General features: G+C 35.6%; 2 protein-coding genes and 1 long non-coding RNA gene across 3 annotated transcripts; 2 read left to right on the top strand and 1 right to left on the bottom strand.

Annotated features, from left to right (window-relative positions):
* The first annotated feature begins 3,167 nt into the window (after positions 1 to 3,167).
* Positions 3,168 to 4,605, top strand: LOC140980596 (fasciclin-like arabinogalactan protein 1). The gene has a single exon (XM_073446519.1). The coding sequence runs from the start codon at positions 3,270 to 3,272 to the stop codon at positions 4,488 to 4,490; it is 1,221 nt and encodes a 406-aa protein (XP_073302620.1). The 5' UTR covers positions 3,168 to 3,269; the 3' UTR covers positions 4,491 to 4,605.
* Positions 4,606 to 7,484: 2,879 nt separating this feature from the next.
* Positions 7,485 to 11,122, top strand: LOC140980713 (uncharacterized). The gene is made up of 3 exons (XR_012175993.1): positions 7,485 to 7,614; positions 9,438 to 9,626; positions 9,828 to 11,122. It is a non-coding gene; the product is annotated as an uncharacterized lncRNA (long non-coding RNA).
* LOC140980712 (uncharacterized) lies at positions 10,915 to 15,085 on the bottom strand. Its single transcript, XM_073446735.1, has 9 exons — positions 14,839 to 15,085; positions 14,563 to 14,748; positions 13,695 to 13,824; positions 13,533 to 13,613; positions 13,209 to 13,408; positions 12,870 to 12,965; positions 12,092 to 12,185; positions 11,805 to 11,921; positions 10,915 to 11,122 (listed from the first exon to the last, which is right to left on the bottom strand). Exons 1-9 carry the CDS (start codon positions 15,001 to 15,003, stop codon positions 11,019 to 11,021), a joined length of 1,173 nt encoding a protein of 390 aa, XP_073302836.1. The 5' UTR covers positions 15,004 to 15,085; the 3' UTR covers positions 10,915 to 11,018.
* Between the last annotated feature and the right edge of the window lie 598 nt (positions 15,086 to 15,683).

Raw genomic sequence — 15,683 nt, 5'->3', positions numbered from 1 at the left:
CATTAATTCGCATCAGACCAAGTGCATATCATAAATACTCCCCATTGCAGCTTGCATTTGGTAAAGAACCAGACATTTCTCATCTGAGAATTTTTGGATGTATGGTGTATGTGCCTATTGCACCACCTCAACGAAAGAAAATGGAACCTCAAAGAAAGATTGGTATTTATATCGGTTATGATAGTCCATCAATCATTCGATATCTTGAACCTCAGACAGGCGACGTGTTCACAGCACGTTTTGCTGATTGTCATTTTAATGAGGAAATCTTCCCAATGTTAGGGGGAGACAAGAAACATACCGAAAAAGAAATTACATGGTATGTATCATCATTGTTACATCTGGATCCAAGAACACAACAATGTGAAAAAGATGTACAGCAAATTGTGCACTTGCAAAGAATAGCAAATCAAATACCAGATGCATTTACAGATACAAAAGGGGTAACTAAATCATATATACATGCTGTAAATGCTCCAGCTCGAATTGAAATTCCAAAGAAAAAAATTGAACAAAGTCATGATGTCGTAAAACGCCTGAAGCGTGGAAGACCAGTCGGTTCCGAGGATAAAAATCCTCGAAAAAGAAAATTCATAGAGAAACACAATGATCACAAAATAGAGAATGATGTTCTTGAAAAAACACATGATGATCACAAAATAGAGAATGTTGTTCCTGAAGAAACACATGATGATGAAAATGTTCTGTCAGAACCACAAACTGACGAGAATTATGAAATCTCTATGAATTATATTAATACTGAAAAAATATGGAACCGAAAAGATATAGAAGAAATTGATGATATATTTTCTTATATTGTGGCAATCGACATCATAAATGATAATGAAGATCATGAACCAAAATCTTTTGGTGAATGTAAAAATCCGCAGGATTGGATAAAATGGAAAGATGCTATCCAGGTTGAATTGGATTCGCTAAATAAATGTAATGTTTTTGGACCTATAGTCCTTACACCTGAAGGTGTAAAACCTGTTGGATACAAATTGGTTTTTATTCGAAAGCGAAATGAGAAAAATGAAATAGTAAGATATAAAGCTCGAGTTGTTACACAAGGTTTTTCTCAAAGGCCTAGAATTGATTATGAAGAAACGTATTCTTCCGTGATTGATGCAATTACGTTTCGATATTTGATTAGCTTGACAGTATCTGAAAATTTAGAAATGCGTCTTATGGATGTTGTTACATCTTACTTATATGGATCACTTGATAGTAATATATATATATGAAAATCCCTGAAAGATTTAAGATGCCTGAAGCACAAAGTTCAAAACCCAAAGAATGTTATTCTGTGAAATTACAAAGATCATTATATGGGTTAAAGCAATCTGGCCGAATGTGGTATAATCGGCTAAGTGATCATTTGATGAAAAAGGGATATGTAAATAATTCAATATGCCCTTGTGTTTTAATTAAGAAAACAACATCCGGATGCGTAATTATTGCTGTATATGTTAATGATTTAAACATCATTGGAACGAATAATGAAATTCATGAAGTTGTGTCATACTTGAAGGAAGAATTTGAAATGAAGGATCTTGGAAAAACCAAGTATTGTATGGGTTTACAAATTGAACAAAAAGAATGTGGAATATTTGTTCACCAGAAAAATTATACAGAAAAGATCCTTAAACGTTTTAATATGGATAAATCAAATCCTTTAAGTACTCCAATGGTTGTTAGATCATTAAACATAGAAAAGGATCCATTTCGTCCATGTGAAGATGATGAAGATATTCTTGGTCCAGAAGTACCATATTTAAGTGCTATCGGTGCCCTTATGTATCTTACAAATTGTACAAGGCCTGATATATCTTTTGCCGTAAATTTATTGGCAAGATTTAGCACATATCCAACAAAGAGACATTGGAACGGAATTAAACATATATTCCGTTATCTACGAGGAACGACAGACTTGGGACTTTTGTATTCAAAAGATGCTAATCCAAGTATAATTGGTTATGCCGATGCTGGATACTTATCTGATCCACACAAAGCACGTTCTCAAACTGGATATGTATTTACTCGTGGAGGCACTGCAATTTCTTGGCGTTCACAGAAACAAACACTTGTAACAACTTCATCAAATCATGCCGAGATTATTGCACTACATGAAGCAAGCCGTGAATGTGTGTGGTTAAAATCAATGACTCAACATATCCAAATCTCATGCGGATTATCATTCGACGAGAAGCCTGTGATACTATATGAAGATAATGCTGCATGTGTTGCTCAAATGAAAGAAGGATACATAAAAAGCGACAGAACTAAACATATTCCTCCTAAGTTCTTCGCATTCACCAAGGAGCTTGAGAAGAATAAATGTATTGATGTTCGTCACATTCAATCAAGTGAAAACTCATCAGATCTCTTCACAAAGGCACTTCCTACGACAATATTCAGAAAGCACATATATAATATTGGGATGCGCAATCTACGAAATTTGTGAAGAATTGTTCGTGTCAACATGAGGGGGAGTTTACGTGACTGCACTCTTTTTCCCTTACTATGGTTTTTATCCCAATGGGTATTTCCTAGTAAGGTTTTTAACGAGGCAGTATAAAAACACGTAATGAAGACAATCATTATGATCATCATCACAAGAGGGATTGTTGAAAAATAATATTTAAAATGTGTGTATTGAATATTTGAATGTTGAATATTTGAATGTTGAAAATTAAGTAAAATTAGTTGTTGAATATTGAAATTTGTGTGTGATGATGAAGGTAATGATGTAATTTATTTTTGGATTATTTGTAAAAATTTCATATAAACAGATCTCTCATTTGTGAAGAAAATCACAATTGAGTTGAGAGAAAAATATTATAAAGTGTGTAGTGTGATAATTTTGAGAGTTTGAGATTTTTACTTTTTACCGTAAATTTTTACTTTTTCACAACATTTTTTAAATTTTTAATCAGAAAATAGTTATAAAGAACTATTTTTTAAAAAATAATTTTATATATTTTACACAAAGTTTTAACTGCCCTCAGCATCACAATTATTCTTAGACAAAAAGAAATGCAAATGGCTACTAAAAAAGCTTATTCAAATCCAAAATATCTATGCTAGATCCAACGACCCAAGTTCATTTAAGGCACAGTATGCATATGTTATCTGTAATGTTGGGAAACAGGTCATGATTACCAATAACCCTTTGAACTGTCTCAAGCTCACTTTTTATATCCACTCCACCGCTGCACTCACTCTTGCCTCTATCCACACCACTGGATCTGTTCTTTCAGCACACAATGCAGCTCCGGGGCGGTGCCGCCGCGATTTTTCTTGCCGTCTTGATTGTCTTTCCCACCACCGATGCGTTCAACGTCACCTCCATGCTAGATAAACATTCTGAATTCTCAACCTTCAACCACTACTTATCTGTTACCCAGCTGGCTCCGGAGATCAACCGGCGGAGGACCATCACCGTGTGCGTGGTGGACAATCCAGGGATGACAGATCTTCTCGCCAAACACCTCACTCTCGGCGGGATAAAGAATGTCCTCTCATTCCACGTTCTGCTCGACTACTTCGACGCCAAGAAGCTCCACCAGATCACCGACGGAAGCGCACTGGCAGCTACCATGTACCAAGCCACCGGCTCCGCCACTGGCTCTTCCGGTTTCGTTAATATAACCGATCTCAGCCGTGGGAAAGTGGGTTTCTCTCCCGAGGACAATGGGGGCAACATTTCAGCCACTTTTGTCAAGTCTGTCGAAGCTCAACCGTACGACATCTCCATCATTCAGATCTCCAACCTCTTGCCGTCATATGAAGCCGAGGCCCCAGCGCCGGCTCCGAGCCAGGTGAATATCACGAAGCTGATGTCGGCTCACGGCTGCAAGGTCTTCGCCGATACCCTTGCGGGTAGTCCTGCTGAAACCACGTTCGAAGGCAATATCGACAGTGGATTGACAATATTTTGCCCCGGGGATGAAGCCATGAAATCTTTCCTGCCAAAATACAATAACTTAACAGCAGCAGATCAACAATCTTTACTCGAATACCACGCAATGCCGTTTTACGAATCGTTGCCTGGCTTGAGATCCAACAATGGCCTCACCAGCACCCTAGCCACCGTAGGAAACAAGTTCGTATTCACCGTGCAGAATGATGGCACCGATGTCACAATAATAACGAAACTCGTAACCGCCAAGATTATAAACACTCTAGTGGATAACCAGCCCCTGGCGATCTTCCAAGTGAACAAGGTTTTAGTGCCGCCGGAATTGTCCAAACTTGGTGGGCTGGCTCCAGCTCCCGCTCCTGGTCCTGCAGCCGAGTCACCCAAGTCTTCAAAAAGCAAGCACAAGTCACCTCCGGCTCCTCCTGGCCCGTCGGAATCTCCGGCAGATGGTCCTGACGGAGATGTGGCTGATCAGGATTCGAGTGGTGCTGAAATGGTCCAAATTGGCGGTGGAATTTTGGGAGCTTTGATTCTCACCGTGTGGTCTACGTTTTTACCGCTTTAGATTTTACTTTTACTGAGATTGAATTCTCCTTTTTTTATTTTATTTTCGCTTTTTGTTTCTACTTGTGTGTCCCTACGGGTGTTATTTTCCAATTCATTTGATTTTTACTAGCAGCCAGTGCATTTACCATTTCATTCATGGAAAATTTAGTTTTACAGTTGGACTAATTTCTTTTAATTCTGCCACTACAAGTCGTGTACAATAAATTCATGAAAACGACAACTTTAACTTCTCTCGTTCGCAATTGAACCGTTACAATCGAGTCTCGAATTTAAAATAACGTCTCAAACTTAATATTTTGATATCAGATAATTTTCTTTCAACTTAGTGCGTCTGATTCTAGGTTTAATTGCAAAGTCTTAGTCTAGTCTAGTCTATTTTTCCAACTTCAAACTGCGATTCAAAATTTCATTTTTTTATCACTGTTATTAATATCCACTATAAATTAAGAATATTTTATAATAATTAGGTAAACCTAAACCTTAATGTGTTTGATTATTTAAAAGCATAGGACAGTAAACGAAAGAGACGTGGTATAGTTGTCTAGGATTGCATATAATTAATTCAATTGTTGCGCCATTTTGAGACATCTTAGTAACTAATGACAATATAAGATTATATAAATCTTTAATAAATTGTTGTCTGAGGGGATCACGTGCCATGGTTTCTTTTTTCTTTTTCTTTTTTTTCGTTGACACTTAATTCAATAGAATTCAGGTTTTAATATACATAGATATCGCATTTATTGTATTTTAAATTACTCTTTTATGTAAAACATTAAGATTGGTACTATAAAATGCAAACTTTAAATGAATGGCAAGTAAGTATTTGTAATATTCATAATTAATATTTTGTAATTTTTCATTATTAATATATGAGATAAATTTCTATTAATATTATTAAAATTATTATAGAATATTTTTTCTTTTTGTCTTTGTGGGAAGCTATTGGACATGGCTTTTGTAGAGGACAAACCTCACAATTAATTAGGTGGTGTGCCCACCTCTCCTATTTATATTGAGAATAGATCTATTGTGAGACGATCTCACGAATTTTTATCTGTGAGATGGATCAATTATATCGATATTCACAATAAAAAATAATACTCTTAGCATAAAAAGTAATAATTTTCATAGATGACCCAAATAAGAGATATGTCTCACAAAAAAAGACCCGTGAGATCGTTTAAGACAAGTTTTTGCCTTTTATATTTATGAAGTCTTTCAAATTTCACTGTTCACATAGATTCACGGTCATCCACACGGTTTCCTACTTTCCTAGCTTTTCTACGGCAATTTGATAATTATTTTTCAAAGGTTTATTGATTATGGTAAACTCTGTTACATGAGTTAGTTAGATGTGTACCAATAGGTAAGGATTCGAAGAAGAAAACAAACACCGACCTTCAGAATATTTCTCGCAATATTGTAGTAAAAAATATGTTCCACACGAGAATCAATTGTACGACGTTGGGAAGTATGATCAATCCACGTCATCCCAAACCTTACCAACTCACTTATGATCTGGGGGCTACAATTTGATTTATTTCAACCATGCTTGGTGGTTCGTGTGAATCAAGTCAGCCAAATTATAGAAGCAGTTGTTTTATTGTTGACTTAAATGATGCTCAATTAAATTTATTTATTGTTGTTTATTTTTCGAATGCAGAATCGTAATTTTAGTTCTCTACATTTATATATTTGTGATTTTGATATCTATATTATCAAATTTAGTTTTAGGCCGTAAATTTTTATTTTTTATTTTGGTGATTTTAGTCTTTTATTTTTTTTAAAATGAAAATGATATTCCATTAAATAGATAATGAAAATGGTATTCCATTAGTGTGCAGTACAGGCTGGATCCCATAGGGAAAAAGCCTGTAATTCCAATTGATATTCCTTCCTCTTGGCTTTGTTGTCATGGCTATTTCTAGAACCTTAATTAATAAAGGATTTTGTCCTCTGCAAATACATTTTGGATGCAAGAATTTTGATTTATTTGGGTTGGATTATTGGAAATAGCTCCTCCTATAATGGATTTGGATCTTGTATTGTTTTGAAAACACGGCACTTGATATTGTGCACTTTTTACACGAGATGATCACATGATCATCTTATGAACATCACACCATATGAAATAAATTTAAAAAGTTGTCAGATTAAACGAGAAGATCCAAATCCCTCCTATAATAGTCCATCCTAACAATTTCTCTTCGACAATGAGGTTTTTGGCAATTTACCTCGTCGCGTCAAAAGCATTCAAAAGGATATTGCTCCACTAAATTCTGGGTCTTCTTGCATCGTTGGCATACTCATCCACAAGAGGTTTGTTTGAGTGTGGTTTCCGTTTGTCAAAATTTTTGGAAGAATTGAATTTTTTCTACGATATTAATAATATATTATTTATATCGAATATTTGCGATATATCGAGATGTCGGTATAATATCAATATTATACAGTTTCATACCCAAAGAAATACATATTCACTACCAAAAAAATCATTGCTATATGATCACGTAAATTTAGACCAAATAGTTTTATATTTTAAAAATTGGTCATTTGAGTCATTGACCTTAGTTTTCTTATTTTATTTATTTAATTTATAAATATTGCTTCCGTATACCAAAATTTTCAAAATTTAATGCAGAGATTATACCGACAATTTGGATATCGATATCATATCGTGCCGAATTTTTCATAGCAGTATTTTCGATACTTTTGGGCTTCCATATTTTTTTCAACGGGAAATTGGCCTCCAGTCCCCAGCCATCGTTTTTTTTTGTATTTAGTCTCTGGGTACTTTTTTAGTACCACATTTCCACATGAAGTGTACCACAATTTGTATGACATAGTAACACAATTTTGTGGGTAGGAAATAAACCCAAATAAATATTTTGATTGGAGATTTTTCATCAACTCCCCCTTTTTTTCAACGTTACGCACGTGTTGGTATAATTTGATTTAAAATATATTAGAATTTCAAGTAATTTGTTTTGGAGTACAGACACATGCATAGTTTTGCTCCGACAATCTTTTTCTTCATCTTTATCTTTCGAATTCGCTATACTACGGCTAGATTTTCATTATCTCTGCTGGGAAATAGTTCTTCTTGAGGATTCATGACGGTACGTTATTGAATATGGCCGCGGTTTTTGCGTATTAATCTGATTTCGGATTTGGTTCTCCTTCTCCCTGATATATTTGCTGTTTCTTTTCATTTAGTTGTTGAATTTCTGGTCGTCTTCATTTTTTTTTATTGATCGTCTTGGGGAATATTCTGCTGAAAGTTTGCTTGGTTAACCTAAGCTAAAAGTGCTCTGTATAAATTGGATTGTTCGTCACCAGTGATTGATTGCTGGAATTTGTTCGATTGATTTCTTTTTCATGAAAAATTTCAAGCAGAATTAGAGGAACTTATGGAAACGATACTCCCTTCGAAAAGGAGAATAATTGATAATAAATCAACGAAAAGACCAACTTTCTAAGTTCTTTCAGCTGCTTTCGTTCTCGAGGAAACTCTTGAAGGTTTTCGATATTGTTTGATTTATACGTTGATCTAAATATTAGGGATACTCTCAATTGGTCTGAATAAAGTTTCTAACACACCTATTTTTGTGATTTCAGATAGTTGAAACTGTTACTCTTGTGTTACATGTCGTCATATTTTATATTGCCTTGTTTATGATGCGCAGTTACTAGTAGTGAACTACAATTTGTTGGTCCCGCAGAAAATTGTACGGTAGCATATCTCTTTAACTCTTCTCTGTTCCTATTTTGCAATGTGACGCCTTGCACGTTTCATCTTGTATCGTAGTTGACATAGTGTATGACTTACATCCACCAAGTTTCGTTATTCACATGAATGAAAAACTTCCCCTGAGCGAAAGGGAACTAGCAAAACATATGCCTGCCCCAGGTCTCATTAATTTGTGAAGTTATACCATTAGATTCCTTCCCGCGATATGCATCTTTATAATTTTTAAAGTATAAATATTACTAACATAAAACTTAGGGTGGTCACTTTCCCGTGGTGTTGAAAATTCTTCTTGATCTTGTAAAACAATTTAATTATAGCTTGTCATTGCATCTTTGAAAGCCTCAAAAAAATTACAGAGATGGCTAAATATATGTATGTTGCTTCTTAGACTCAAGGTCCTAGCTTCACCCCCTGAAACCATGGCCCACAGGTTTAAAACTACTGATACGCGAAATCCCATATGCTTTTTAAAATTAGTCAGTGGTAGTGGTGGCCTTTATTATCTGACGTCCTACCAACGTGCATGTGTAATCAGGTTCGGGTATATATCCCCCGATACTTGGTATACATGTGCAGGGGCATATTAAAATGTAAATATTATGATCGGAACCCTTCCCATGAGCCCGAGCTTCTTGGAAAAGTAATTTCAACAGCAAATGAAGCTTTTGTAAGCTCATCCTAGCATGAGCTGATCTGAGTTATTTCTCAAAGCCTGAATGTTGAGTAGATGCATCAAGAAACCTCAAGCTTCCTTGGAAGATTGTATTTAATATGTCGTACTTATGCATCTACATTCAGGTGACTTCTTATTGACCAAACTTGAATTTCGTACTACTCAGTGATAATCTTGCTACCAACCTCGATTCTTTTCTCACAGATTTACCACGATTACATTCATAAACATTTCAATAGTTCAAGAAACTATGGAAATTGTACGATTTATATCTTTCTTTCCTATTTGCAATTTCAGTACTTGTTATGATTGAAACCACTACTTTCTGGAGATGTGATGATACATATATCTGGGTCGTCACAATGTGAGGTTCATCAATACTAGAATTTGTTCGACTTTGTTAAATTTGCTAGGAGTTGCACCGCACCCGCACCCTTGATTTAAACTTCATATCTAAATGAGAAATACTGAAAGCTGATTTGGAGATTTGTTGACCTTTATGTGTACATTTCGGATAGGAGAAAGGTAGGCCCATGCCAAAGTTTGGAGAGTGGGATGTCAATGATCCTGCTTCGGCAGAGGGATTTACAGCGATTTTTACCTCGTTAAGGGATGACAAAAAAACCGGTGGGAAGCCTGATTCTCCCACAAAGCTGGATACGAATACAAATACTAGTCATGGAAATGAACATGTAAAAACTCAGGGTGCAAGTGGTTCTATGATTAGATTGAATTTTTTTTAGGTTTGCCAATTGTGCATGTGATACAAATCAGTTGATTATTTGTTCATTAGATTCATTCCCGCACGAAATCAGTACTGCTTTTACTTATATTTTTTGGGTTAGAAGTTTGTCAGTCCATCTGGCTTTTGAGAGTCTCAAAACTGACGGCAAGTATTTGATTTGCAGAAAAAATGGTTTTGCTGCATGCAGCGCTCAAGCACGAACTACTAAGCATAGTGTGAAAAAGGAATGTATATTTATAAACATTTCGGTCTAAAAACACATCCCTGGATGAGGTCGGCAGGTATCAACAGTAATCATGGTCAAGCCCTTCGTTCTGTAGTAATGTAAAATTGTTGCGAGGAAAAGAAAACATGGGAAATTGAACAACGTTGTGCTCTATGTTTTGGCTGATTATGCATCTGCCTAATGTTTAAATACAGTTCTTTTGCTGCCTTTATGTTTTCTAGTACTACATTTGTGCGTCTAGTTTTGATCACGTTGTGCGCAATCATTGCTTTTTCGTCGCATTGCTTTTTCGATATGCATAGTTCCATCTTGATGTTGTCTGGTCGTAGTTAATCTGGTGCCTGCTGTTGTGTGAGCGCATGATTGTACTTGTATTACGATTACAAATCAAGTGATTTATTTAAGTATAAACACACGTGTCCACATACTAGTTACTACACATGAGGGGTTAAGCTGAGTCTTAAGCCCCTTTTGAGCCTATTGTTCAGCATTTGGATATTTTATGTGGTGAAAACAAAAAAAGATGCAAAAATTGACATGATTCATCTCATCTAAAATATTGCTATGGACACGCTTAAAATGATGACTCGGTTGGCCGACGCATTGGCACTTCTCTGTCGTGCACACCTCGTCGGAGCCATCATCAAAATCGGGGGTGGTACATTCCACCGCGGGTACCGTCTTTGATGCCGTGGGTAACTGAAACTCCACCAGTGTTGGTTGCACAGACTCAACAAAACATCGTCATCCAGCTCTCTCTCCGCTTCCTCTTGTTCAATGGCCGCATCGCCTTGCTGCGGACATTCCCCCTTGATGGTATGTATAATTCTTTTAAAAAAAATATTTTTCTTTCCTTTTTTATCACTGATCGAATATTTTAAATCAAGCGACCGATACTGGATTATGGTGTGGACAATAGTTCCGCTTGAATTGATCAAGACTCCACTTTCAGGGATCTTGAGATCAATAGTGAACCAAAATTTGACCAAATTTGGAAGGATAAGTACAACAGAAAGCTCGAGAATGAAACATAAAAATAAATAAAGATCTCTCTCTACGAAAATTTCCAATCAAACCAAAACGTTTGTGGAAAGAATATTACAAAACGGTAATTTACCATTTTCAGAGTCAAGAAAGTTCGGATATCACCCGCATACACTTGTCTTCCAAAATCTTCACAGCTTCGATGAACAGCTCCTCAGGAGGTAATGCTCCAGTCGACTCAATTGTAACTGAGGAAGTGAATTGAAGACAGCTTCAGTGAACAGTTCCAAGATCCAAGTTTCACGTAGATTTCACAAGATCAAAGCTAAGTTCACAATATCAAAGCTACCATTCAAGTATAAAATGTCATAAACAACTAAGCTTTCTAGCCAAGTTACGAAAGAAAGAAAGAATGAAATGTGAATATTCTTTCCTTTTCGGTTGGCGTGAAATTCTGTTCAGCTGCTACAGATTCCAACAAATTTTAACGAGGAAACATAAATGTAGATCGTTCTATAGGAGTTGCTTTCGGACAAAATGAGGGAACAAGATACAGAACTGTTTGTGAGTATGATTGTATAATTTCTACGAGAACAACAAACAACAATGTGGACGACGATCCAAGGATGGTTACCTTTAACTTGAATTTGGAACAAGACAAGAAAAGGTGGAAAAAATTGAAATTCACATAAACATGGACGAAAAGTTAGTGACAACCACGTCTACAAAGGTAGCTCTGCCCCCACTTAATTAAGAAATCCTACAAGAAACAAAAAAATGAACCCACCATAAAATTCTCGTAGATATTAACCAACACAACCATCCAAAAGGATCACTAAAACTAATGCTGGGTTTTTAAGTACCCAATAATCTAAACAGTTAGTAACCACGAAACAATGGAATACTAGAATGAAGATTTGCTCCACTTACAAATAAAATGATCTTTTACGCGCCGCAGTGACACATATTTATCCCAACCATCGCCTCTAATGCATTCTCGACAAAGAGTACAAGACCGGGGCCTTGCCACAGTAGCTCTTTTTCTACCTGCACATCACCAAATAACCGTATACAAACAAAATTAACCAAAAACCTTTTTCATCAGACAACTTACAACATATCGAATCAGGGTGCAGTAATTCATTCAATTAGATAAAACTTAACGTACAAACAGTAAACACAAAAAATGCAGAGACAATCGGTGCCAGCAAACGTACCTTTACCAATATCTTCAATATCAAATACTTTGACAGGACATTTCTTAACAAGTTCTTCTGCCTCCTCGTCTTCAATATCTTGCAACAAGACAACCTATACAAGCAGATAATAGATTTTATCAAACAATCTTATTATTGTTCATCGATAACAAGCAAAAACTGAAAATTTATGTGCGGTCCAGAAAAATCTAAGTGTTGCTCGTGCTCAAGTTTGAGCAGTCTGAGATGTCCGAATTTATGAATAATTCAAGAATGTGCAGTCAGCTTCTCAGCACTGAGCATTTGAGAGTATGCATAATAGATACATGAGGATAAAAGTTGATATCATGAGATAATATTAGGACCACCTGAAGTAAGATGATATCCCAAGCTCCAAATAAGACATAACGGAAGAAACAATTACCAATGCAGACAATACCAAGACAAAGTAAGTGGGTAGAGTTGAGGACCAGATAAAAACAAAAAGTGGCAGGTAGAATGGCAGCCCTGCTGATTGCAAGTGTGATTAATGTATGTGCTATGCACATTAGAAAAATTGATTATCGCATATGTAACGGCATATGTTTGTTAAAATTTAGTGTGATTTGAGCAGAGTTAGCAAAAGAAGTCCCTTGATGCAGAGAAAAATGGTACATAAGATTCAGTTAACAATGAACGCTCTCTGTCACTTTCGGGATTCCGGCAAGGACAAGGCCTCACAATTTCATGCTCACAAAGTTTGGGGGAAAATGGGACTATGGGAGTATAAATAGATAAAAAGAATAAGCACATTTGATACCTCAGGGAGCATCCTATACCAAGTGGTGGCGACAGGGGACCATTTTGCGTGTACTTTACCCATGCCTTTCACTGCATGAGCTTCCAGCTCAATTTCCTGAATAATAGTAGCTATCAAAATTTCAGAAAAGCATAAAACAGATCTTTTAGATTCTTGGAGTAAGAATCGCAAGATCTCATAAAGCATCAGCCATCAGGTGACAAAAAAATATCAGCGACAAAATACGATATTATTTGCAGGCCTGTAGAGTCTCTGACTATCACTCATTAATTCTCATTGTGTAAGTGTATGAGTTTTGTAAATTTAATATAACTACACAAGTTGCAAAGTAAAGCATACCTGTCCAGGTCCAAGTTTAGCTATAATTATATCTTCATGCTTGGGAGTAATTGGGTTGGTTGAAAATTCGGGGAGGGAATCTTGACTGCAATTAAATGAAGTGTAAGTTCTAATCTTCGAACTTGAATCAGCATTGGATTTATCTGAATTCAGAATTAACTCACTGCCATTAGGCAGCCACTTCAGCTCATCAGATTTCACTGCATTGTTTCAAACAGAAAAACAGATGCGACTTTTAAAGAGCAAAGGAAAAACGAACAATACACGTTGACAACAAAAAGAGTGAGAAGATGCAATAATTTCATGGGTAAACATATTTAGTACCTTTAATTCGTGAACTGCCTCTTTCACAGCGAACATGGAGTTTGAAAACAATGGTGTTTTTCTCATTGGGTTCGTCATTTTCTAGAAAGTAACATTTAGGCTACAGTAATATGTCGAAATGAGGGGAAAAAGAAAGCAGGTGAAAAGGAGAAAAGTTAAAACCTGACATATAGTCAAACAGTCTTGGATCAACTTTAAGTGGAATGAGACCCAATCTATGCGCGAGCACCTCATCTTGAATCACCGAGGTGTTGTTTGCAATCAAAACCTTTTCAATAGCCATCGTGGGAAGCTAGGAAAAAAAACAAATCAACAAAAACTAATGTCATCTATCCAATAAATTATCCTGGCATCTGTCTATGGACAGAATTGTTCTTTGAAAATAACCGAGAATTTAAATTAAGTAAAAACAACAAAGGAAGAAAAAAGTACAGCAAAATTTAATGCACAAAAGAGCTATAATTTACCAAAAATCTAAAGTTTCATATCATATAAACCCAAGAATAAGCAATAACAATCTGAACCACTAGCAATGAGATAATAATCTACAACAAATTTACAGAATAAATAAAAATATTCAGTCCAAAGGAAGACCAAAAAGATTTTTGCTTTGTTAAACAGCATGCTTTAATTAAATTAATCCATCATAGCCAAAAATACTTCGGCAGTTAACCCCAACATACTCTCAAAGAAGAATGCATCTTTATCATGTGATTGTATAGCCATGTTAACAGATTTTAAAAAATTGTACATCTATTTTAGATTAATTCTACCATGAGTTATGCTGCACCTGCCTTATTCAAGTGTAATACATCAATGCAGCTGTTTGCTGACAAAAATATGCAAAGATAACACAACAGATAGTTCTCATTTCACTTATCTCTGCTCCTTCATGCTCAAGATAAGATATAACAGCCAATATGGTAAAATATACTGCTAGGGGAACAATTAATTGTCAGACACCTTATCCAACAAAATTTTGACAGCGAATACTTTTTTATCCAAAATATAGACAAAACAAGTTGGTCACCTCGGCTATGAGAATTCTGCGGAAAGCATTCGCCAAAGAAGCATCGATACCGATCATATCGAATTCCATGTCATCTTCCGTAAGTCTTATAGCTTCCACTCTAAAATTGTTGCGAAATACTTCGAATTGCATGCTGTTGTCCACTCCCATTGATGCATACGCACCCGAAGACTGAATTTTTTCAGTCTATATAACCCCCCAAAACAAAGCTTGATCAACATCAGCAACAAAAATGATGAATTACGATAAGGAGATAATCGAGAAAACGTAAGTCACCTGAGTTGGGGCATCAAAATTGCAGAGGACGCGAGTCCTCTGAAATTCGAGATGCGGCGGGAGCTTTCCCATCGGGACATCCGGCAAATCCCATACCGGAATTTTGGGTGTCCTTTGCTCTTCCATGGATTCCGAATCTTCGCTCTCCGTTGCCATGCTCACCATCCACAGTTCCTCTTGCCAGTACCTCCGAGTGCGCGTGTGTTAAAAAAAGAGAAAGAACTTGGGCTTCTGTGACATTAGGGTTTAAGGAAATCTTCCATTTTATCTTTTTCCTATTTCCTTTCTAAAATCTAAAATAAGTCACATTTGTTTTGTTTTCTCTATTAAACTTCGGATTACATATTTATATAATTTTATCAGATTAAAATATTGTTCTATGCTTAAATTTATATAGTTTTCTTATAAAATAAGTTTCCTTAATTGGAATACTAAAATAAGTTTAATATTAGAGTATCTTGTGAGACGGTCTCACGAATCTTTATCATACGAGTCAATCCTACCGATATTTACAATAAAAAATAATACTCTTATCATAAAAAATAATATTTTTTCATGGATAACCCAAATAAGATATCAGTATCACCAAATACGACCCGTGAGACCCTCTCACACAAATTTTTGCCTTAATACTAATAACAAAAAATTACCAGAGCTAAATATTTAATTAAGTCAGATATAATGATTGTGAGAAAAGTTATCAAGTATAATATATAGTCAATATTTTTTTGGTCACGAGTTCGAATTCTACTTTGAAATCTATTTCATTAGTAAATTATTTTTTTTATCGATTCTGTTGTATTTTTAATTTTTTGATTGATTGTAATATGTCGAAAAATGATTAT

Source organism: Primulina huaijiensis, chromosome 7, assembly GCF_012295235.1.
Source record: "Primulina huaijiensis isolate GDHJ02 chromosome 7, ASM1229523v2, whole genome shotgun sequence".
In the NCBI taxonomy this organism is placed as follows: domain Eukaryota; kingdom Viridiplantae; phylum Streptophyta; class Magnoliopsida; order Lamiales; family Gesneriaceae; genus Primulina; species Primulina huaijiensis.
Note: the sequence above shows the minus strand (reverse complement) of the source record. Positions and strands in the feature narration are given on the sequence as shown.

Bases quoted from the DNA above. Each gene is read 5' to 3' on its own strand.
- LOC140980712 (XM_073446735.1), bottom strand. From the start codon at position 15,003: ATGGTGAGCATGGCAACGGAGAGCGAAGATTCGGAATCCATGGAAGAG. The intron at 13,614-13,694 runs GTTTTAACTTTT...GTTACTTTCTAG, and splicing joins ACTGTTTGACTATATGTCAG to AAAATGACGAACCCAATGAG. The intron at 12,186-12,869 runs GTATCAAATGTG...CTGCTTGTATAG, and splicing joins GGTATAGGATGCTCCCTGAG to GTTGTCTTGTTGCAAGATAT.
- LOC140980596 (XM_073446519.1), top strand. From the start codon at position 3,270: ATGCAGCTCCGGGGCGGTGCCGCCGCGATTTTTCTTGCCGTCTTGATT.